This window comes from Lagopus muta, chromosome Z (genome assembly GCF_023343835.1).
Source record: "Lagopus muta isolate bLagMut1 chromosome Z, bLagMut1 primary, whole genome shotgun sequence".
NCBI lineage: Eukaryota > Metazoa > Chordata > Aves > Galliformes > Phasianidae > Lagopus > Lagopus muta.
Window position 1 is genome coordinate 64325942 of NC_064472.1, and position 23071 is coordinate 64349012.

The 23071-nt window shown below is 41.5% G+C and overlaps 1 protein-coding gene across 1 annotated transcript in view; it reads left to right on the forward strand.

Annotated features, from left to right (window-relative positions):
- GRIN3A (glutamate ionotropic receptor NMDA type subunit 3A) overlaps window positions 1-23071 on the forward strand; it is a 68205-nt gene that overhangs the window by 13791 nt on the left and 31343 nt on the right. The window contains exons 2-3 of the mRNA XM_048932405.1: window positions 15457-16061; window positions 21522-22569. Of these exons, the coding sequence (XP_048788362.1) occupies window positions 15457-16061; window positions 21522-22569 (1653 nt within the window). The remainder of the gene's footprint in view (window positions 1-15456; window positions 16062-21521; window positions 22570-23071) is intronic.

Sequence of the window (23071 nt, forward strand, 5' to 3'; positions counted from 1 at the left end):
CCCACTGACGTGTATTCCTGATCCCTAAGCATGGTTCGCCACCAGGCTGCACAGTTGTCGTGCATTGTCTGCGTGCAGATAGACAGACATGAGCGTCTTGCTGGGATTAGTGAAACATGACGCTCTTGTACTTTATCACAACTGCTTACCCATGTCAGAAACCCAGGGTGTGCTGCATTTTCACTGGTTCTTATCCTCTCTGTTAGGAGGATACAATCACCCACTCAAGAAGCAGAAATAGTGCATGACTAACTATGTCACGGAACAAATGATTAGCACTAAGTAGTTTGTGCTAGCTGTTTGCAAACAATCCACGTGCCGACAATTATACTGAAGCAATTTTGTGAATACCTAACTCTGTGCATTTTGCTAAACTCAGGATGGGCTCCCATATCATTAAATCTGTAACTTTCACTAAAATTGCCGGTGCACTTCCTTCATTGGCCATTGTGCTGGGAGCGTGGACCACAAAGCCATCCTTAGCGAGGCTGGTGAGAGGAACGGTGCCTCTCAAACATGTTGCAGCTGTGGTGCTGTGGAGGTTTATACACCATCGAGTGCCAGGGAGTGCAGCCACTTGCAGGCGGATCCACAGAAACAGCCAGTGTTTGTGGATTTGCAGTTATGCAAGACAAGATGCTGATTTGCCCCAGCTGTACCCTGCCCACATGCAGAGATTCCAGTCTGGCTGCCATGCGTCAGAGCACTTGTTGGGCTCATTAGTGGGAGATGAGGGCCAGCTTGTCATCCACCTGCTGATGTTACTGTTAGGGAGCTGACCTAATGAGCGCCTGATGCTCGATGCAAGATTTGTGGTGAGTAAGAAGGCATCTCGTGTCGGTACAGAGCTCAGTGCTGACAAGAGCTTATTGATTCCTATGGTGCAGAGTATTTGAGAGTATTTTGTTTGATGGAAATGTGCAGCCCTTCTGGATCCTAAAGCACAGAGCTCTTAAAAAATAAATACCCAACATGCTTTGGTAACTGGTAGTTTAAAGTGAGTGGAGTGGTTGTCAGTTGTCACAAGGCTGTGCAAACAGGAGGAGATGCATTATTTTATGAGGGGGATACTGAAGTAGTGGAGATTTAAAGGGGCTGCAGCAAAGGGGGGAGTCAGTATCGAAAATGGGATTAGTAAAGCCTTTCACCTTGTTCCTATGCTGCAAAGCATTCTGCCCATCAGTAATACCCAGCCTGTTAAATGAACACTATTACTTCATTACCTTCTCGTAAATGAAGCCGATCCCAGTAACCTGCCAGAACAACATCTTCCATTTCCTCCTCAAGAAACAAAAAGGAGCAGTGCAAATACGTTTTTGCTTGAGTAGGCAGGACGATGACCCTTATTTACAGTGAAGCAAAGTTTACATGTAATTCCATCACAAATACTTGTCTAGATTCTCCTCACTAGTCTTCTTCTGTAAGGGTAAAAAGTATAAAGTCTGCTCTGAAAATAATGCTTCTCATTTTATTGTGATGGCCTTTGTTATCTGAGGCGGATGTTGGTGGTATGGCTGTAGAGGCTGAACCTTCATGACAGTATCCCATTACATGCTGTTAGCATGTGACAGATGGCAGCAGAGGGGCAGTCTGACAGAATGGTGTCTGAAATGGAAGTGTGTATGAAGCAAAGGTTTGTCACTGAATTCTTCCATGCAAAAAAAATGGCCCCCATTGATATTTGTCAGTATTTGCTGAACATTGATGGAGACCAACGAGTGGGTGTGCAAGCAAAGAAATGTGATGAGTGGTACATTTCAGCAGTGATGGCAGCAAACAATGGGTCACTGCTGCTGGTGCAGATTGAGTGTGGCATGCAGGCTCTTGTTCATGCTGGTGAAAATGCATAACTAATGGTGATGACTATGCTGAAAAATGATGTTTTGTATCTGAGGATTTGCTCTATCAAACTGTGTTCTTATGCTCTTGGTAATTTCCATGGTAATAAATAGGATGCACTACTTTTGGAGTGACCTACATATATTGAACTTCTTATCACCACAGGCCTTGCTAGTAAGAGCATTGTGCTGAATCACTGTTGCCCATGCACTAGTGAGTTTCTCTTTACCAGCAAAAGATCTAATATTTCTTTTACACCACACAGACTTCCTTTTTTTTTTTTTTTTTCAACTCTTTGCAGTGCAGAAGCATTCATTTAGATGCGTACGCTGATGGGAGCTGGAAGCTGGAAGTGCCACTCTAGGGGGAAAAGCCTGGTGGAGATCCTCAGACTAAGTCAGTGACACCCTCCAGAAAATGAGCTGTGGCCTCCTCAAGCCCCTCGTAATGCATGCCAAAGGGTGGAGGCTGCGCACTTGTCTTGTGTACTTCTCATTTTAAGGTCAATAGACCCAGTCCTCCTGAGTCCTCCAGCCTTGCTTTGGAGCCATTCTTGCATGACCAAAACAGGTCTCGGCTTCCTTTCCTGATGAGCATTTTGGGTTCCATCTGGAAATCAGTTCAGACATGAGAGTCCATCTTTACCCATCCTTTGCCTCCAAATTTGCAAGGAAAGGCTTGTCCATGAGGAGTGGTGCATGATGGATCTCCAGTCTCAGCAGAAGGTTTGTCCTCTGCTGGACATGTGGGACACACACAAAAAAAAAACAATTAAAGGAAGGCTGTAAGACAGGAAGCTCTCTCCTTGTGATAGAGCCATAGGAGTGCAGTGAAACTCGGGGCCACGGCTACCAGCACTGACCTGCTCTTGTGGTGCTTTCATATTGTTGTAGCAGAAAGAGGTCTGCAAGGTAAAGCTGATGGGCTGCTCCTGACGAAATGCTGGAGCCAGTTGCACTTGCCATGGGCACAGCCATACAAAGAGACATATTTATGTGGCCGGTGCCAGCATCCTGTGATCAGTACCAGCTGCTGGATTGTGGTGGTGGCAGACACATAGTACAAGCCTTCAGTACAGCCAAGTCATCACACCAGCAATGGTGTGTTGTGGTTCCCAGCATGCATAGTCACATATTTATTTTTTGTCTGTGCACACTATCACATATCACATGTGTAAGGATGGCTTAAAGGCTAGAAAGCATTGATTGCCATTGTTCCAATGAATTTGGACTCAGTGCAAAGGAAAGAAAAGTTGGAGTCATTAATATCTCCATGCTGTCACTTTATTGATGGTCTGAGCGTCCATCTTAGGTGCTGGTAGCTGTAATCTGTACAAATATTTGTGCACAGTAGAGAGATAATGCTACTGTATATGTACTGTCAAGTATTCAGATTAGAATACTAGATAGATTCAGAAGAGTAGATCACAAGGAGCTGTAAACATCCACCTGATCGAATATTATGAATCATGGTTATGGCTGTTGAGTTCTGATGAATTCTCCAAGCCCCATTACAGCACCACGTGTAACTGCTCTGCAGGCTACCTTTACAGTAAGGTCTACCTTTATCACATTATGATTGTTGGTAAGTTGTTTACGCACTTAGAATTGATGAAGAAGTCAGAGTGTCCAAGTGCTTGGCAGGCATCACTGAGTCACTAAGGAATCCAGAAAGACAAGCCAGTGTGCTGCGAGTAGAGCAGTGGTACTAATATCCAAAGTACTTAACAATAACTCATAAAATAAGTGTATTTGTAACTTCACACATTCTTTTATCTGTTGAGGCAGCTTTGTCTTGCATGGGTAGAACGGGAATTTTGAGCATTAGATTCTGCTTCTGGCAAGATCTTGGTATATCCTCTAAGATATGTGACTTAACCTCTTTTTTTTTTTTCCTTTGTCCCTTCAGATCCCTCTCTGCGCAAAGGGATGTGAAATATTTATCTTGCTGTAAGCTGCAGGACTTCTAGGGCAGAAAGCCACTCCACAAGGGAGAAACTCAGACATGCTGTGGTGTTCATATCCTGTGGTGCTCACTTATGCACTGTACTTCAGCAGGGCCATCCTTGTCTTGCAGAAAGGAGCTTACGTGCAAAGGGAGCACAGAACAGGGCAGGGATTTCAAGCAGGATTGCTCAGTTGCTATATTTGATGCACAGCCAGGGTATCTTCCTCCTCCTCTTTTATCTCCTATCTCTCTCTGCCTTGGTAACAGCACTGTGCAGTCAGTCAGACACTTCTGTGGGAGGCTGCTGTGTGCTTGGTTGGAGGCTTAAATGCTTCTGCCTTTGGTGAAGAGGGAATTCTGGATTGCAGAATCACACCTTGTTTATCTTCTGCATGACCAGAAGAGAAATTTGCAAAGAGCATGACAAAGTTGCTAAACTGTACACTTGTCTTTTTTTTTTTTTTTTTTTATGTTGGTGGCGGTTGTGTTGTTTGTTTGTTTGTTTGTTTGTTTTGCCAGTTTGTTTGTTCATGATCAGGAATTCAGGATTAAGAAAAAAAGGAAAAAAATGAAAGTAAATATAAGTCATTGAGCTTTGCTGCGTTTTCAGAAGTCATGCTTCCATCTCCTATTGAAGGAATGTAAATTTGCAGCCCAGAAGTCAACGAACAGAATCATGGAATGCGTTGGGTTGGAAGGGACCTGAAATCTCATTCAGCTCCAGTGCCCTGCTCTGGGCTGGTTGCCACCCACTGGATGAGGCTGCCCAGGGCCCCTTCCAACCTGGCCTGGAGCACCTCTAGGAATAGGGCACCCACAGCTTTCTTGGGCAGCTGTGCCAGGGCCTCATTATCCTTCTGAGTAAAGAATTTCTTCTTAACATCTAAAGTGAATCTCCCCTCTTTTAGTGTAAAGCTATCCTCCTTGTCCTACCGCTATGAAACCGTGTAAAAAAAATGATCTCCCTCCTGTTTAGTCGCTCCCTTCAAGATATGGAAGGCTGCAGCGAGGTCTCTCCACAGCCTTCTCATCTCTGTGCTGAACAAGCCCAGCTCCCTCAGCCTGTCTTCATAGGAGAGGTGCTCCTGTCCTCTGATCTTCTTTGTGGCCCTCCTTAGGACCCACTCCAACAGCTCCTCATCTTCCTTGTGCTGGGGACCCCAGAACCGGATGCAGGACTGCAGGTGGGGCCTCATGAGGGCAGAACAGTTGGGGACAATCCCCAGTCTCTCTGCTGCCACCCCCCTGCTGATGCAGCCCAGGATACTGTCAGCCTTCTGGGCTGCAGGTGGACACTGTTGGCTCATGTCCAGCTTTTTGTCCACCAAGACTCCAACTTCGTCCCTGCAGAGCTGCTCTCAATGAGTTCTTCTCCCATTCTCTATACATCATGCCTCCCTCTTGCTCCTGAAGTTATTGCAGGCTTTGGCTGACGTATCTCCCTCTGATATTTCTTCTGCTGCTGGGATGGCAGAGTCCTACCATGCACTCAGGGATACCTGCAGGGGTGCAACCCGGCCAGCTGCCTGGCAGCAAGCCCTCAATATGCCACCCACACAGTGCCTCCCCACTGCTTGTGGCCCCTGGCATTGTCCAGGCTTATGTAGGGGGGAGAAATCTTGCAGAGGGGAGGGCTGGGGTGCTCCCATGGAAATCTCTGCATCTAGTGAAAAAAAAATGAATTTGCAGGATTTGTTTTTTTAGAAGAGTTGCTTTATGTAGTTTTCTCCTTCTTGCCCCCTTCCCCTAAGAGCTAATTATAAGTCTTTCTAATTTCCCAGTTTTCTAATTAAATCCTTGGTGTATTAAATAAGAAACCTCAAGCAGAGATTTTTAAATGCTATTCCTGATTTTAAGCCAAGCAAGTACACACAGAATTCACCTTAGAGCCGTGATTTACATGTCTAGCTTCATAAAGATGAACTACTAACTTAATTCACCCTGGCCTCTTTTAATGGAGTTAAAGAGATTGGTCTTTGCAAGCTTAATTTTCAGCTTTCCTTCATACAAAAAAATCAATGTAGAGTAAAATGCACCTGCAGGTGAAATTAATCCTGTGCAACATGCCCAGAACAAGGCCCAGCACAGAGGATCGATGGTGAGCTGGTGCATAAAATCATAGAATCGTTAAGGTTGGAAAAGACCCATAAGATCATCACATCGAACCACCATCCCTGCTGTGCCCACTAACATAACCATTCAGAGTCACATGTACACATTTTCCTGAGGAACCAGATCAGGGTTCATTTTTCCCACTGTGCTTTGCCATGAATCTTTCAGTGACTGCTCCATGCAAAGCACGGCAGTGTTACAGGTGCTAACCCATGGCTGGTCATTGTGCTGGAGGAGCAGCATCCAGCATTCTGGTTTCCTGCAAGACATGGCCTCAGGAGGAATAGGAGAGGCTTTTTGGTTGAATTGTCCTCCCTTTCCACATTTGTTTCCAGGAACAAATAGCTTAACTTTACTCTGCTGAGCTGCAACCAGTGAGTGGGGCTGCAAAGCTTGTTGGCAGGCTTGTTGTCATCTTTAAAATAACAAGACATGGGACACAGCTCCTGTGAGCACAGAGAATGCAAATGCTCTGGGCGGGTTGGAGATATTCTAAGCCAGGCTGGAATTGGACCAGTGGGTGGAAAAGGTGCTCCAGTTTTTGTTCTTGCTGCCTGTGTTTATGGTGAATAAGATCTAATTGGATAAAGTGCTGCATGGTACATGGGGTACTTACCAGCTTCTGTAGACTGAAATAAAACTTCTTTTACCTTCATAGCCAGAACCAGTCTTCTCTGTACTCACTGCCCTTATATTTCCTTTCTTCCTTTCTTTCTTTCTTTCTTTTTCTCTCTCTTTCTCTCCTTCTCTCCTTCCTTCCTTCCTTCTTTCTTTCTTTCTTTCTGTCTGTCTGTCTGTCTGTCTTTTTTCCTGGCATTGTTTCTTTTGGTTCTGTGAGAATTTTGCTCATGCCTAAAAAGCCAGGTGATAATGGAAGCAAACTCACAGCTGCTTGTGCTTGTGGAAGAGTAGCATTTTCTTATGATACAGAGATCCCATCTTGCTATTGGGAAGATGAGGTCTGCTATAATGAGCTGAGAGTAGGAATGCCATTGCAAGAACCCTTGTCAGTGGGGAACCTGGCACAGCTGATGTGCCAAGGAGCACAGTGGGGAGCAGCACTTGGCAATGTGCATCATAATTACAGACTTAGTTGCCAAATTCTCTGTCAACTTTCACGTTGTGTTAATGGTAGTCCTCAAGAGCGAGGCATTAGAGCAAACACTGTGTGCAATTAGCGTGAGCTATGGAAATATGCAAAGCCAAGAATTTGCTGTTAGTCTAATTAAAGTCCTAGCAGTCTAATCAAAGTAGCATTATTGGTCCCGCTGCAACAATACTTACAGACAAATTATCCAAATAGAACAGCTCGTTCTCAGCAGTGACACAGTTCAAGTTATTTTACATGCACTTCTGCTATCTCTTTTCACACCTTTCTCAGCACCTTTCCATTCATCTCTTGGTACTGAAGTCTCTTTTAGGGAGCAGAGCAAACGCGTTTGTCTTTTCAAAGGGTTGATGAAGTCTGCCAATCCCTAAAGGTAGGAGTATTATGTTGGTGGTGGGAGTCTTTTTCTCCCCTGAGTTTGCTTTTGGTCATTTTTATTTGTTTGCTAATATTGTCTGCGTATCTGCTGTACTTAGCTGCCGGTTTCCTATTCATTCACAGTTACACCTTATCTGCACATCTGTTGTAGGTGTAAGCAGGATACTTTGTTCTTTGCTCTCTCTAGAACAAGTTTTACTCTGCTCTCAAAGCAGTAATCTCTTAGTGACCCTTAACTGACCATCAGTGAGTTGTGATTTTCGCCCTGACACCTCTTGTGCCATGCTGTGCTTGCAGCCTGCTGTGATCCTGTGATAGTCCTTATGGAGGTCCTTGATACGGCCTCTGCTAATTTTTTATCAGCAGCCTTTGAGGTGTGATTTCTTCATAAATCAATTGACATTTTATTACAGCAGCCTTATCTGGGGTTGCTAGTAATCACTCTAAAACGATACTAAGAAGAGTTCCTCCATTCAGAGACACTCATGGAGTGCTATGACAGCTTCCTAAACCATTATCTTCAAGGTAAGACAGCACTTTGAGTGTGTTATAAGAACTGCTTTACAGCAACCTGGCCTTCCTGTGCTGCACTTCAAGGACCAGGACATGATGCAGGTCTGTAACTTCACAGCCTCAAAGCTCATGCGCTGTGCTCCCTTTGTGCTGCCAGAGTTTTGGCTTTTTTGATGGTGTCACTGCTGGACACCCAGCTATTCTTGCTGCATCAGAATATGCCACATTGCTTTAAAGGAATGAATAATTTTTACTAAACGCTGTTTTGAAACTTCTGTGCTTGTAGTGCTGTTCAGACAAACTCCTGAAAGGTGTGCCTCTCTGGAGCTGCCCCCATAATTTTCATTCTTCACAGGAGTGAAAAACCTGTAGCAGGGTGGCTGCAGCACAAATACCAGATGAGAAATACTCTGCAGAGAAACAGCAGCCTCGAGGAGGTCAGCTGTAAGAAAATGTGTTACTGGGAAATCACACTGCAAACAAAGTCTGGGTAGAGCTGGCAAAGATCAGCATACATTTGATTGAGTGTGCTCACCTATCAGTCACAGCTGGATTCTGTAACAGTGCTGAACTTACAGAAAACAATGCCGTGCTGTATGGAATTGTCCATTGTGGCTAATACTTGCATTTAATACCCCCTGGCATCTTTTATCCAAAAGCTTACAAGGGCTTTGCAGGTTGAAGATTTGGTGATTATGAATCACATCTTCTTTCCCAGAAAAGGAGAATTCCTCAGGTAACTGTTGAGGCAAGAAAGGAACAAGCAGTCATTTACCAAATGCTATGAATTAATATCCAGGTTAAGAGAAGGCAGTAATAATTTGGATTCTCTGCAAGGAGTGTTGTGTAAAAGGAAGCAAATACATTGTCTTCCACATTTCTGTCTCTTACTAACATTAGTAGAGTGCTTGGGAGCCAGTCACAGACAAGGACCCAGCCATTTCTCCCATAGGGAACATGCCACAGACCAGAGGTGATCCTCTAGAGCACTGCATTGGCATTTTAATGATGGGGGAAAGCTTTTTATGGAGAATTAGTGCAACTCCCTTGATCTATCTGTGTTATCAATCATCTGTCTTCTAACATTAGTGACATGTTTTAGGGAAAGAAAAAGTGTTTTGGCTCTTGGCATCTCTATGAAATATTCTCAGTTGAACTTTAAATGTTGGTTTTTCCCCCCGCTGGAGCAAAGAACACCTTGAAGTTTTTGAAGTAGTATTACTTACGATAATTTATAAATGGCCATGAAGATAAATAATGGGTCTTTCTTTCCAAGAACAGCTGAATGTTCTTATTTTATACTGCCTGTTTGACCTTGTAGAGAACTGTACTTACTCAGATTAGTTTGAAGTTCTCGAATGTAGTCAGTAGAGATGTTAAGCAACTGGAATTCTTGACTGTCGGGTCGAACAAGAAAAATCATTTTGAGGACAAACTAAGACAGTCCTTAAATTAATGCTTGTTTTTGTTGTTGTTTCCTTTTTAAATCAGCAGTTAGAGCCTCGTTAGGATCTGCTGATAAGTGTTGCCTGGACAGTTGCCAGGCTTGTTTTGCTGTAGGAATAAGAATGGTTTTAGCTAGTTTGAACTGGCTTTTCTCTCTCAGATTTGAAATTGTCTGCAAAAAAGTAGCCTTTGTTTGGGGATCTGCATTGTTTCACATTATAGTCTTGTTCTAACAGGTGCATGTGTGGAGAGACAAGATGTGCAAGACTATGAAAGAGAATTAGTAAAGTCATCCTCCTCTTCTTGGGCCAGTGCAGGAGAAATTCCTTGCTCACAGTGGCTTGTTTTACATAGATGAATAGTCCTAATCATCTGGGTCTAGGATTTTCTTCACCAGAGAAACAAAAGATGAATTTATTCTTCTTTTTAAATAGCAGAAGAAATTGGTATTTTTAATCATGCTGATGCTATGTAAGTAGATGTTTAAGTGTTTTTCTGGATGAAGGCCTGAAGGCTGAATGTAACACTTAGTGATGCCCATGAGAAGCCTTAGGGAGTTTAGCTGGGGCTGGAAAAAGGCCAGAAGCAGCATTACACCACGGTTCCAGCATTTGATACCAAAAGCATGCTGGGCTCTTGGGACTAACGAGTGAGGCACAGAAATGAAATATCCTTGGCTGAAGGTATGGAGAGCTCTAAGCTCCCCTTCTCACCGTACGTGGTGTGAGACAGTCAGTGACCCTGGTGAAGTGAGAGCTGCTCACACTTTCCTAACTCCTCACCTGTCTCCGGAATGCACCAGCAGCCGCTCTCCAGCTGGTTGGGCCAGCAGTGGGACCTTCCCATCCAGAGCCCTTCCTGCACTCCGACAGCTGCCACAAAACCTCTGTGAAGCATTGCAGTTTCAGCAGCAAGGAACCTACAAAGGAAAAACAAAATATTTCACAGCATCTTTCGTTTTGGCATGTAAAGAAAAAGCAATAGGTAGGCACTTAGTCTGTAGGGAGCTGGGTATTGAGCCTAAACTTTGTTGTTTCAACCATGGAAGAAATAGCTTCTCAGTTTTTGAAGCTCCAGCATCAGCTTGCTCACAGCTGCCATTTAACTCTGTTTGTAAAGCTGTGAGTCCCCACAGCTGCACTGAAAGCCAGAAGGCTTTTTTTTCTGTTCAGCAGAGGTTTCTCTAGTGTAATTATGTAACTTGTTTTCTCTTTTGTTTCTTATCATAAACACTGCCATGAACACTGCCTTTGCCCCTTAGAATCAATGGGGAATAATATTTTCAATGTGTTATTTAGTTCTACAGTTAGCAAAAATTCCTTCGCATAGTGCTTTTAACTCTGCTAATGGATCTACCATAATGTCAGATAAAATGTCACCATGGCCGTGTGTAATTAGCATTACAAATTTGGTTGAAGAGTTAAATGGTCAGATCCTGCAGGGTGCAAGTCAGTCTAGCTCCAAGCATTATGTTCACAAGATTTTCAAGATCTTCCTTTACTGAGAATGGGTCTACAGATGACTGAGACAGCCTTGAAAATGATGTAATTGATGAAATGCAAATCATGTTTTGGGTGTTAAGTGGACCTGCTATCTCAAGTATCTCGGGCAATGAAAGGAAAAATTGCTCTGGTTGCAGTACAGAAAGCAAATAAGTAGTTACTGTCTCTTTGTGTAGAGAACTGAAACACATCAGATCATATAGAGTTCATTGTTCTGGGATTGGCTTGGTCTGAAGCCCACTGGACGTCACTGGAAAGACCGTCGGTATCCAAAATCCAAAGGTGATTAATCAGAAAATAAGGATTCTAGGTTCGTTAGTTACCCAGAAGTTGAAATCAAGTCATACTGGCTGGTTTATAAAACATGAGCTAATTATGTGCAGTAAGAAATTAAGTCTTCATAAACATTGGAAATGCTTTTGCTCGTTGAGACTTTGTAAATGCAAACACATTAAAAACAAATTCCAATTAACATTATTCAAATGAGTTCTAATTTTCTGTGCAATGCAGAAAAAAATTGATGCAAATCATTCTACCTTTAATAACAGCTTAAAGTAAAATAGAAACAAAACGATTGATTTTCCATACAAGAATTAATTGGCAGTTTAACTGAAACAGTCGAACTTTACTGATTTCCGAAGTCAAGTAATAAAGGTGTCTGCCTAAGAGTTTTGATAAGGATGGATAGGCACAGTTCAATACACTGATATTATCTCATAAATCTTCTATTTCCTGATAAGTAGAAAGTTACACGTATCTAAACTATCATTTAAGTTGTCAAAAGCCTTTGCTCTGAAATTATGCAACCTCAATAATTGCTATTGAATTACTGAATAGGCAGTTTTTGGAAGTTCTTCATTATAAAGCAGTAATTTTTTATTTTATAGAAAAATGAATCATCAAAAATATATAAAGGCTCATCAAAGATGTATTCTGTATGTATACATGTGACTTTATCTGTGTAATTTTTTCAGCCCCCGCTAGGCTCAGTTGCATCCTACAGATGACATATAAACCTTTCAAAATAAAATTAAGGAGGTATTAAATCCAAATATCTTCAAACATCACTGCATCATTTCTTGAAAGGTTTTTTGCATGTAAAAACAGTAAGGCCGACCAATGTTTCTCTAGATGAACCCTGTGATTGAGTGTGTTGTGAATGAACCAGCCTGACCCGTCAAGTGTCCCAAAGCTAAATCCCAAGCTAAATCTCAAGCACAAAGCAGACATAAATTGGTAGTAAAACAAGGTTGCTTGTTGATTCCCAAAGTCAGTAGGATTGTTTGCATGGTGGGCTGAAAATTAAGCAGAACACAGAGGCCTTCTAATTGATTTTCCTGTGTGTCACTGTACCAGAAAGGTTCTGAAGGCACGTTTTTAGTCAGTTCCCTTCAAATTACCACTTGGTCCTCATGCACTTCATGCCACTTTTTCAGAGCTTAAAGTTTACCTTTCAAGCATGCTAACGATGAAATAAGCAGTTAATCACAGTGCTGGTAATTGCTATAGTACATGTACCTGTTGATTATAGAGAATGACAACTAAAACCTGCTAACAACCTCCTTTAAAAACATGTTTGATGTAAACAGGTTATGCCAGTTCACATCCACTCAGTGGATCGTAGAATGATAGAACTGTTTGAATTGAAGGGAGCCTTAACGGCCATCTCATCTAACTCTCCTCCAATGAACAGGGACATCTGTGGCTAGATCAGTGTGTCCAGAGCTCTGTCCAGGCCTGACCCTGAGTGAAGTGTCTCAATGCAAGAAGAGTCTGTTGCACCACAATGACACATCTAAGTATTTTCACATTAAAAAGGGACCACTGTTAGAACTCCTCAGAAACAAACCTCTGGCTGCACTACTGTAGGAAGTCCATCTTCCACCTGAGACTACCCACAGGTGCAGTGCAGTTTGTCTTCATCTGCACTGCTGAATAAAATTAAAACCAGTTTTCTAGCCCCAAAGGAAAGTTTCTCTATATGTGTTCAGTGCTGTGTTTCCTGTGGGTACAGTGTGAACCCCAGTGACCCCAGCATGTAATTTTTACCTGTTCTGTATCTTTTTTGCTTCAAAACTGCTTGGATACATGCAGTGTTTGGAAGAACTGTGCTGTGGACAGGAGGGAATCTTACTTAGTGTGCAGCAGTGCATTAGCACTGTGTTTAGCATGGGCGCATATAGGTCTAGAGATGTCCGAATTTGCTGGGTAAGGTGGAGCACCAGTTCTCATGCACTTGCCCATACTGTCTAATGAGAATAATCCCCTAAATGTACTGGAACTCACACTGACACACATAGGACACCAAGGAGAGCTACTTGTCGTGGGCCAAACCCAGTGTGGGAACAAATTACAGAGCGCAAATGCTCATGTTTGTTTTCTGGAAGCTTTTTTTCAGAAGTATGGATACAAATGTTCTTGCTAACTTCAATCATTCATCAGTACAGGGTGGTTTTTCTGTGTCCAGTAGATTTTTTCTTTGGTATCTGCATGTACACTGTAATAGCTGTGAAGCTATGATTGAGATGCTATTCTTCTGAATGAACCAGAGAATTTTGAGCTTCCTGATGCAGTATGTACAGGTTGTACGCTATCTCTTGTATGTGCAAAATGTTCTATTTATATTGAATAACTTACTTGTAAACTGGAAAATTAACTAAGTCAGTAGGCTTGCAAGGTTGTTTGGAGGCCAGACTTTTACTTGTTCTTGGGCAGAGGACACAAGGAAAACTTTCTATGCCCTTCTGTTTCAACTGAGGGACAAACTAAAGCTAATTTATTGTATGAGCTCATAATTTTAGCCAGAAAAGTTTGTCTTAATTGAGTTTTTAGACACTAATTTATTCAAATCAGCTTCCCAAATCCAGGTATTATGTGCAAAGCTTTTTTTTTCTGTGCTAATCATGTATTTCAATTAATAGGCAATGTTTAGCTTAGAGCTCACAGAGTCTGCACAGCTTAGCTTCTTGTGCATTCAGTAACTTGTCCTTTATCAAAGAGTCAATCCTCTTGCGCTTTATTGGCAGTACATGATGTGCATTGATTGTGGACACTGATCTATTCAATTAGCTTATTTATGAGTCTGTGTAAAAACAAGGCACTGGTACCAAAACCAAGAGGTAACGAAAGAGCTGAGAGCTTCTTCATTTAAAGTATTCTCACAACTAAACTCTGAATTTAAATGATTTGCTCAGGAAAATGCATGATGAGTTCATGTAGCTGCAAATTAACACAGTTAAAGCTTGCTGCTTTTAAATGGTGTTTAACTCTTCCACTTGTTTGTTTGAGGTTTTTTTGTTTGGTTGCTTTTTTTTTTGTTTGCTGCATTCTACCTCTTACATCCAAAGCAGAGAGCCAGGGTTTTATTTTAGTGCATTTCTGATTATTTCAAATTTAGAATACTGTTTCTAAGATCCATCCAAGCTGGAGCCTGTAATGATCACTAAAATATTGCTAAAATCAAAGGACAGCATTTTATACTAGCTTTAAACAGAGTAAAGGTCTGATTCCCTCTCCTGTATTCTACTTGTTGTCTACCTAAAATGTAAGAGCATGAGGAACAGACCTGAAGGGCTGAGCGACTTAGGAGTGGATAGAAAGATGATGAAATTCAGGAACCTGTGTAGGATAATATATAATTTGAGGGGGCATGAATACCGGCAAATGTTGACATGAAGTCACAACAAAGATCTTACAAGCCAAATCAAATCCTGAAACTGACTTCTTAACTGACTTCACAGAAAAGCTATAGCAAGGACTGTCAAGTTCTGAGCTGAAACCAAGCAGATGAATTAACCTCATATCCTCCCTCCTTTCCTGGAAAAGATACAGCAAAAGGCAGTGTTGCTGGGAAATGTAACTGATTACGTTCTATTCTATCATCAATGACTTAAAAAATATAAGTATGGAATGCCTATTTGTCAAGTATTTTCCAAATCAGATAGCACAGAGTGTGCACATCTTAGCCCTTTGCTTATTTATTACCTAGCCCTTTACCAAGGAATTAATCTTCTCAGGTTTTATTAGCAGTACATGATGTGCACTGGTTGTCAGTGATGATCTGTTCCATTAGCTTCCTTCATGTGTCTGTGTAGGAAAAGTCCACTACTACTCTCCCACCCCCCCATCCCAGCCCCTGAAAAAAAAAAAAGAGAAAAAAAAAACACAAAAAACCCTGAAATTCCTTTTTTATCTTCATTTACTTTTTACCAAAGCACTTGACAGTTTCCATTGAATTTAAGCATTATTGCCATGATTGAATGCAAATAATAGTCTTACTTTCTCATATGCTCTGTTAGAAGAAAATGGAATTCAGTGATCGAGAATGCCAAGAAATCCAAAAGTACAAGTGGATTTAGAGAAATTTGAATTATTGGAAACAGACCCTTTGATGATTATTGAAGTTGACTCAGGTTCTAGCCCAGAAAGCCCTTGATTCACTGTAAGTTGGGTAGATCTAAGTCTCAGTTTCTCACACTATTACCTAGATCAACAATTGATTACTTGGAACAACGTAACTGAACATGCACTCCTCACATAAAAATTAAGAAAATGCATTAACTTTAATTCTAACTTATTTCTAATTAAAATATTTTGTATTTTTAACTGCAGAATCCCCTCCATCTGCAAATGAGTTTAGAAAACTCGTTGAGCTCTGATGCTGATGTCACATTCTCAATCCTTGCAATGAACAACTGGTACAACTTCAGCTTAATGGTATGCCAGGAGGAGTGGAACATCACGGATTTTCTCTTCCTCACACAACAGAGCTCCAAGTTCCACCTGGGGTCCATTATAAACATCACAGCAAATCTCACTTCAACCAAGGACCTTCTGAACTACCTACAGTTTTACCTGGAGAGCATCAAAGACACAACATCTACCATGGTCATGTTTGGATGTGACATGGAGAAAACAAGGAGAATTTTTGAAATAACTACCCGATTTGGTGTGATGCCTCCAGAACTTCACTGGATTATTGGGGATTCACAGAACGTGGAAGAACTGAGGACAGAAGGTTTGCCACTCGGTCTCATTGCTCATGGCAAGACAACACAGTCTGTCTTTGAGCATTATGTGCAGGATGCAATGGAGCTGGTAGCAAGAGCTGTAGCAGCAGCCACCATGATTCAGCCTGAACTAGCTCTTATTCCGAGTACAATGAATTGCATGGACACAGATGAAAAAAATATAACCTCAGGACAGTATTTGTCGAAGTAAGTTTGTTGTTGCTGTTTGCAGCTAGCATTTCTGGTATCAAATAACATCTTAGTTTTCTTTCCCTTCTCAGCCCATCTTTATAGCATGGCTGTAATGCTATTCACCCTTACTAATGCATGCATTTGTTTCAGTATTTCTTCCTTCTTCATTCTACTGGAGACAAAATGAAGCTTAAACTTAGCCATAGAGGGAGGTGAGGGCAGTTGTGGAAAAAGATCCTGTTCCATAGAGGCAGAGATAGTACAGAGAGTGTGTAGGCTCAGCTCCAGCCTAAGCACTGAAAGTATCTTGTAATTATATATCTGTGGGAGAAGTCAAATTCTCTCAGGTTTTGAGATAGGTGAGAGAATACAAAACACAAAATGAGTATTTGTGCTACCAAAGAAATGAGTATAAAAACAGGTGTGTGTTTTCAGGCCCTTGCTAGTATGCTTCCTTGGGTCAGGAATGAGCAAACAAAAAAACCCTTGGCCATTTAGACACCACTTGTGCAGGCTGAGAGTTCTCAAAGCTACAAGAAGTGCCAGAAACCAAATCTTCTGTAGGTTAGAGTGGGAAGCTCCTCTTGCAGCTTCTAAAACTGTAGACCAGTTGTTCCCAAAACCACTTGGAGATCAATGTTTACAAATATTTGAGGCTTTGACATCTGAGAAAGATGCATGATTCCTTTTAAAAACAAACAGAAGAGTCCTTGTTATGTGTGTGAAGTCATCAGCTGTTCTACATTTAGTGACTGCTGCAGATTTTTACCCCATTGCACCTGGTTTTTAGCCTACAGATGTTAATGGATGGGGTTAGGATAGGAGTTCTTGAGCCAAATGTTTGAGTGTTACAATGTTTTGAGGATTAAGGAAGAGTCAAAGAGAAACAAAAGCTACATCAAAACACTTCTGTGTATTCCTCCATAACATTTCTTCATTGTTTTCTTCAAAAAACTAGTAGCACTTACATGATGAACATGGACTGCTGTCATCAGATTGTCATATTTGTCACATCTGTGAAATATCTTGTCCCTTCATCTTGATTAAGATACAGTGGAAGGCAAGAAGGTAGGGAGGAATCTGTCCTCAGAAGGAATTACTTGAATCAGCTGGGGAAAGAGATGGTTTATGGGGAATCTGTAAAGATGTACAAAGTCACTAGTGAAATGAAGGGAGTAGACACAGATAAATCGTTCATTGTCTTTTTGCCTTAAAGAAACAAGGGAGATGAAGTCAACAAGGTTCAGAACAAACCAAAAGCAGCACTTTATACCACTGCACTGTGGTACAGTACAGTACAGAGAGTATGTTTGTAAATTCAAGGAATACTAGAATTTTAAGTGAGTTCAAGAGGAAGGCCGAATGAAGTGCTTGCAAGAGAATTCAGAGGGAGCAACACCACACTGACAAATCACAGCAGGCTCTGGAAGTGCCTGGAACTCAGAATGGTTGAGAACTGTCAAAACATTAGGAGAAAATGTCATACACTTGGCCTGCTTTTCCCTAGGTAGCTGCTGGTGGACTGTGTTGAGGAGAACAAGCTTGATAAACCCTTGGTCTGAATCACTGCAGTGCATAGCGTATGCAGACACCTGATGGCCAGTCCTTATGTATTTGAGTTAGCAGCACAACTATTAATTCCTAACAGCAACAATGATTTATGAGTCACCAGTGGGTGGCTTAATTGTGACCAGAGCAGAGACAAAACTTCGTTTGGTAACTGAGTATTTACTGACAGGGGTCCTGCCTGAGAGCTCATCTGTCTTGGTACACTGCCTTAGAGCTGCAGTGGCTGGGGATGGAGAGATGCAGAGACATGAGCATTGTTTCTGCAGCTGCAGCACGCAGAGTAAAAGCACATCCATGGCTGGCACACCAGTCCAGGGCTTTCAGTGTGCTTGTGCACTGACTCTGCAGCCATTCAAGTGACACCCAAAGGCAGCACAGCTGTGAACAAGGCCACTGTCCGGTCCATGGCAAAACAGGCTTTTATAGATACGAGTATAGAATTGGAGGAAGACATGCTTGTTGTAAATCTCCCATCTTTAATTCCTCCTACAGCAAGTCTGATTCCCAGATCTATTCCTGTTGCTCCTGGGAGCATCCTTGTTGCCAGAATAAGATACTAAAATTTAAGAGCTTCATCTTTTCTTATAGCCTAAACTAGTCTCACAACTTCAATTTGCCTTGGGTAATTTCTCCAGCCTCCTGTTTGTCTGCCTGTTCTGGCTCTTGCTTCTGGTAGTTTTTCCAAGACAGATACAGAGTGGCCAAGCCACTGAAATTGAGTGGAAGTGAAAGCATTAAATTAAGTCATTCTACAAAGAGGGTTTTGCTCAAGTATAGTAACAACCAGTTCTTAGAACAAAGCACAATAATAAAAGCAGGAAGAAGGCTGAGAAGAGCAAGTGGCACACTTGGGACCTTCTTGGTCAAGCTAAGTAATGCTAGTAAAATGTTGAGACAGCTACCACAGTCTGTCAGTGCGATCATCAGCTTACAGACATTGACACATCAAGGAATTAATTCACAGAGGATCTGTCCCTTTGCCTTCTGAAAATCTGTACATATCTTTATGCATGAACCTGTCCATAGCCCTTCTGAAGAGGACCAGCTCAGTATATCATATATATATTGATACATATATATCAGATATTTCCATTGTGTCTGTGTGATATGTGACACTTGTAAGTCTCAGAGGTTTCACACTAGAGACTGCTGGTCTAAATAATGGGGTCAGACCCTCAGATCTGTTTTTTAAAGTGACTGAGTTCTGCTGTGAAGACTGTGGCATGAGTTTCACTGTTGCTGCACACAGCACATGCAGAAGATTAGGAGCCAGAGCCACTTACAACTTTTACAAAGTGTTGTTAAAATGTGTCTCCCACATGGTTCCCCTCACTTATTTTGATTAATGTCCTGTCACTACCAAAAATATGGAATATGCAAATGAGCTGCAAAAGTAAGCTACCACCTCGATACGGTAGCAAAGTCTAAATGCTACTAAATCTCTTAGGCAAATGCTTCTAACACAATTCAACTACAGGACAGGTACAGAGTGCCTGGTTCACTCTCATGGGCATGCTTATTTCTACACTGAAAGTCAGAGAACGCAGTGCATAAATTTCACTGTTCTCATTCTACCTGTAGAAAGTAAATCCAATGCATTATTCCATAGCTTCATCTACTCTCCAAACTCCAGGTTTACAGCTTTCTAATATTCAGGTTGTGCTGCAATGGAAATCTGGGGCCAAATCCATCAGAATCTTGCTAATTTATTCCTCTTAGGAATTTGTGTCTGTCAATTCTGGCATTGTTGTTAACACTGATGAGTTGTTAACACTATTTTCTACACTGTGTCTTTCATAATGTTGTGCACAGGTTCATCTATACCTTCAGTTATTGTCATAATGATGACCTCAGCGTATAAACACAGCAGTGCTTGTAAGGAAGAAGTTGCACTTTTTTATTTTATTTTTATTTTTTTTAACAAAGACTAAGGAGAAGAGAGACAGAAAACCTGTTCATAGCTCTGTGAACCTTCCTTTAGTGCTCAGGATTGCCTTCCTCTGTAGCTGTTGTCTTGATGATGTTTGCATTTGCAAACATGCACAGATCCTGCCAAATAAAGAAGCAGCCCGGAAGGAAAGCACCTGTCACACATGACAGACACCAGTGGTTAATGAAGTTACAGTTACATTTAGCTAACACTAGACTAAGTGGAAAAGGACTTATAGAATGTGATCCACAATCATGCATCAATCAAAATGTATATTATTAACATTTTTGTGTATTTCTGGGCACAATTCTTAGTCTCAGGTAACACGTGTACAATTTGTTGTTCTGGACAGTATAGGCTGCATCATCTTGGACTGTGTCATTTTTTGGGTTAGTGGTTGAACTAGATGATCTCAGTGGTTTTTTCCAACCTTAATGATTCCGTGATTCTAAGGTCTTTCTCCGAATTTCACGCACAATAGACTGCTTGAGAGTAGTTTTGAAGCCATCACAGAAAAGGCTTTCACACATACAGCTATATTCAAACTGTATTATTTAGTTTCTTAAATTTGTTCTTAGCTGAGGGCAAATGTTAGTATGATCTGCACACATACAGAACTTTTACTGCTGAAGATACATAAAAATTTAACAGATTTCGTTGGTGCAGTGCAGTCAGCAATGTGCATGCACAGACACTTGCTGCAGGTTTATCCTATTTAAGGTTAGTTTTTTCTTCCCCTCTAGCTATTGATAAACAATTAACACTACTTAAAGTTTATGCCTTGTCTATTGAGGCTGCAGTGACAGCTACACACTTTATACTTCTTTCAATACTTGCTTTCATCTAATTCTTAGAGCTATTATGACGTGTTACATTCTACTGTGACAGCTAAATACTCTGTCATCCGAATGCCTCTTACTGAAAAATATGTGCTTCACTTACCTTATACCATATTAGCAGCGATATAACTCTGTTGTTTTTAATGGAATCACTCTACCAAGACTTTCATAGTCGTAACAGAGTGCCTCTGCAGTCCCTGCAAAATGCACAGCAGCTTTCTCATTAACAGAGAGCAGTTCAGTTGGTCATGTTCCCACTTACTTTCCTGCTCCCTTATCTGTATCATTTTAGCATATTGAATAATGAGTTACGAGAAGCTGTATTACACATAGGTGGATGACAACTACAGCAAATGTTGCCAGCCCAATGCGAAGGAAATAACTTTTACTCTGAAGATGTGGGATAGTAAACATCCAAAGACGAATGTGCAGTGCAAAATTGATATGCTTGATGAGATCGGCTATGTCAAAACTGCACTTTTCAGAACATTGCTTTTGCAGGTATTTTAATAATAATTTTTTTTTTTAAAGAATTAAAATCTTTTTCTAGGGCAAAGTTCTTTCTCTGAGTCCCTTCCTCATTCTGAAGTGGCTGTGACTTACCAAATGGGCATTTAGAATCTGGGTTGGTTCACTTGAGAGTGCTTGAAACATGTTGACAGCACTTCAGTAGCCTCTCTTACATATGCTACATCTTACTAAGATCACAAGATTTTTCTTGGAAGGGCAGTTCTTCATTTGCATTCTTCCATTTTCATTCATATTTTTGTCTGGGAGTCTGGCTACTGATCTCTTTAAGTTCAGTTGAGAACTAACCTATGTTTCATTTACTTACGAAGCAAAGGGCAAAGGCAATTGAAAAAAAAAATTATTTCTCTCATTTTTTTATAGTAAGTAAATAAAATATCTTTTCTACATAGTTTCCATTTACACTACTTAAAACATGCAGGAGACAGAGCATTCCCAAGTATTTTAATCATAAGTAGGTTATTCACTGTGCTGTAGGAAAGCTATGAATATCTAGTGTTTAGCCAGATTTTCTAATCTAATCCCTTAAACATAAATTCATGGCGTCTGCATAAGTTTCAGCGTATGGCTTATGATATGTGCTTCTGATTATTCTGCTCTCTCCAACAGGTTTTTAGCTAACACAACTTTTGATGGTCTCAGTGGCCACATTAAGGTGAAGGGTTCCTCTGTTATCAGCTCAGAAAACAACTTCTTCATCTGGAACCTGCAGCATGACCCTGTTGGGAACCCTATGTGGACTCGTCTAGGGAGCTGGCAAGAAGGAAAGATTGTCATGGACTATGGGATATGGCCAGAACAGGCCCAGAGACATAAAAGTCATATGCAGCACCCCACTCGGCTGCACCTCAGAGTGGTAACTCTTATTGAGCACCCTTTTGTCTTTACAAGAGATGTAGATGATGAAGGTCTTTGCCCAGCAGGGCAGCTGTGCCTGGATCCTTTGACCAACGATTCAGCAGTGCTGGACAACCTGTTTGAAACTCTTCAAGGAGGAAATGACACCGTTCCCATTGAGCTGAAGAAATGCTGCTACGGCTACTGCATTGATCTGCTGGAGAAATTGGCTGAGGATATGAACTTTGATTTTGACTTGTACATTGTTGGTGATGGAAAATACGGAGCCTGGAAGAATGGTCATTGGACTGGGCTGGTAGGAGACCTTCTTTCTGGGACAGCTCACATGGCAGTGACATCATTTAGCATTAACACTGCCCGCAGCCAAGTGATTGATTTCACTAGCCCTTTCTTTTCCACTAGTTTGGGGATATTGGTGAGGACCAGAGACACGGCAGCTCCGATTGGAGCCTTCATGTGGCCACTTCACTGGACTATGTGGCTGGGGATATTTGTTGCGCTCCACATCACTGCTGTTTTCCTCACCTTATACGAGTGGAAAAGTCCTTTTGGGATGACCCCCAAGGGAAGGAACAGAAACAAAGTCTTCTCTTTCTCCTCTGCCCTGAATGTCTGCTATGCGATCTTGTTTGGAAGAACAGCTGCCATCAAACCCCCCAAATGCTGGACTGGAAGGTTTTTAATGAATCTATGGGCTATTTTCTGTCTGTTTTGTTTGTCCACGTACACAGCCAACTTAGCTGCTGTCATGGTTGGAGAGAAGATCTATGAAGAGCTTTCTGGAATACATGACCCAAAGGTAAAGCATGTCTGTTGTTATTAGCTCAGCTTTTTCTTTTTCCCAGTTGAAATTCACTGCTACATAATTTATGGTTTCTTAATAAAATCAGAAAGCGACCTGTCTGCAAAACAGCAGTTATCCTACAGTTAATTATCATCTGACAACACTTCAGGAGGAAACTCCAGTGAGAGAAGGTATTTAAATATCCATTAAAGTGTATGGAGTGATTTCAAAGGTGTAAGGTTAGAGGTTACTCAAGGATTTTTGTTTTGCTCACAGCAAAGATTTTAAGTGGTTTCTGCATGCAGATTTAAGGTTAGATTACAGTTCTGAAGTCCCTTTGGCTGCAGTTGTTTGGATGAGTTAGGTGATTTACATCATTCTGAGATTTACTCAGGCAAAATAACCACACAGCGTGGAGACAAAAGCATGGATACAAAACCTGATATTCTAGGCAGCATTTTGCTAGTATTTCAGAGGCCTTCATGGTATTACTGCCAATGCTTTCCATGAATATTAA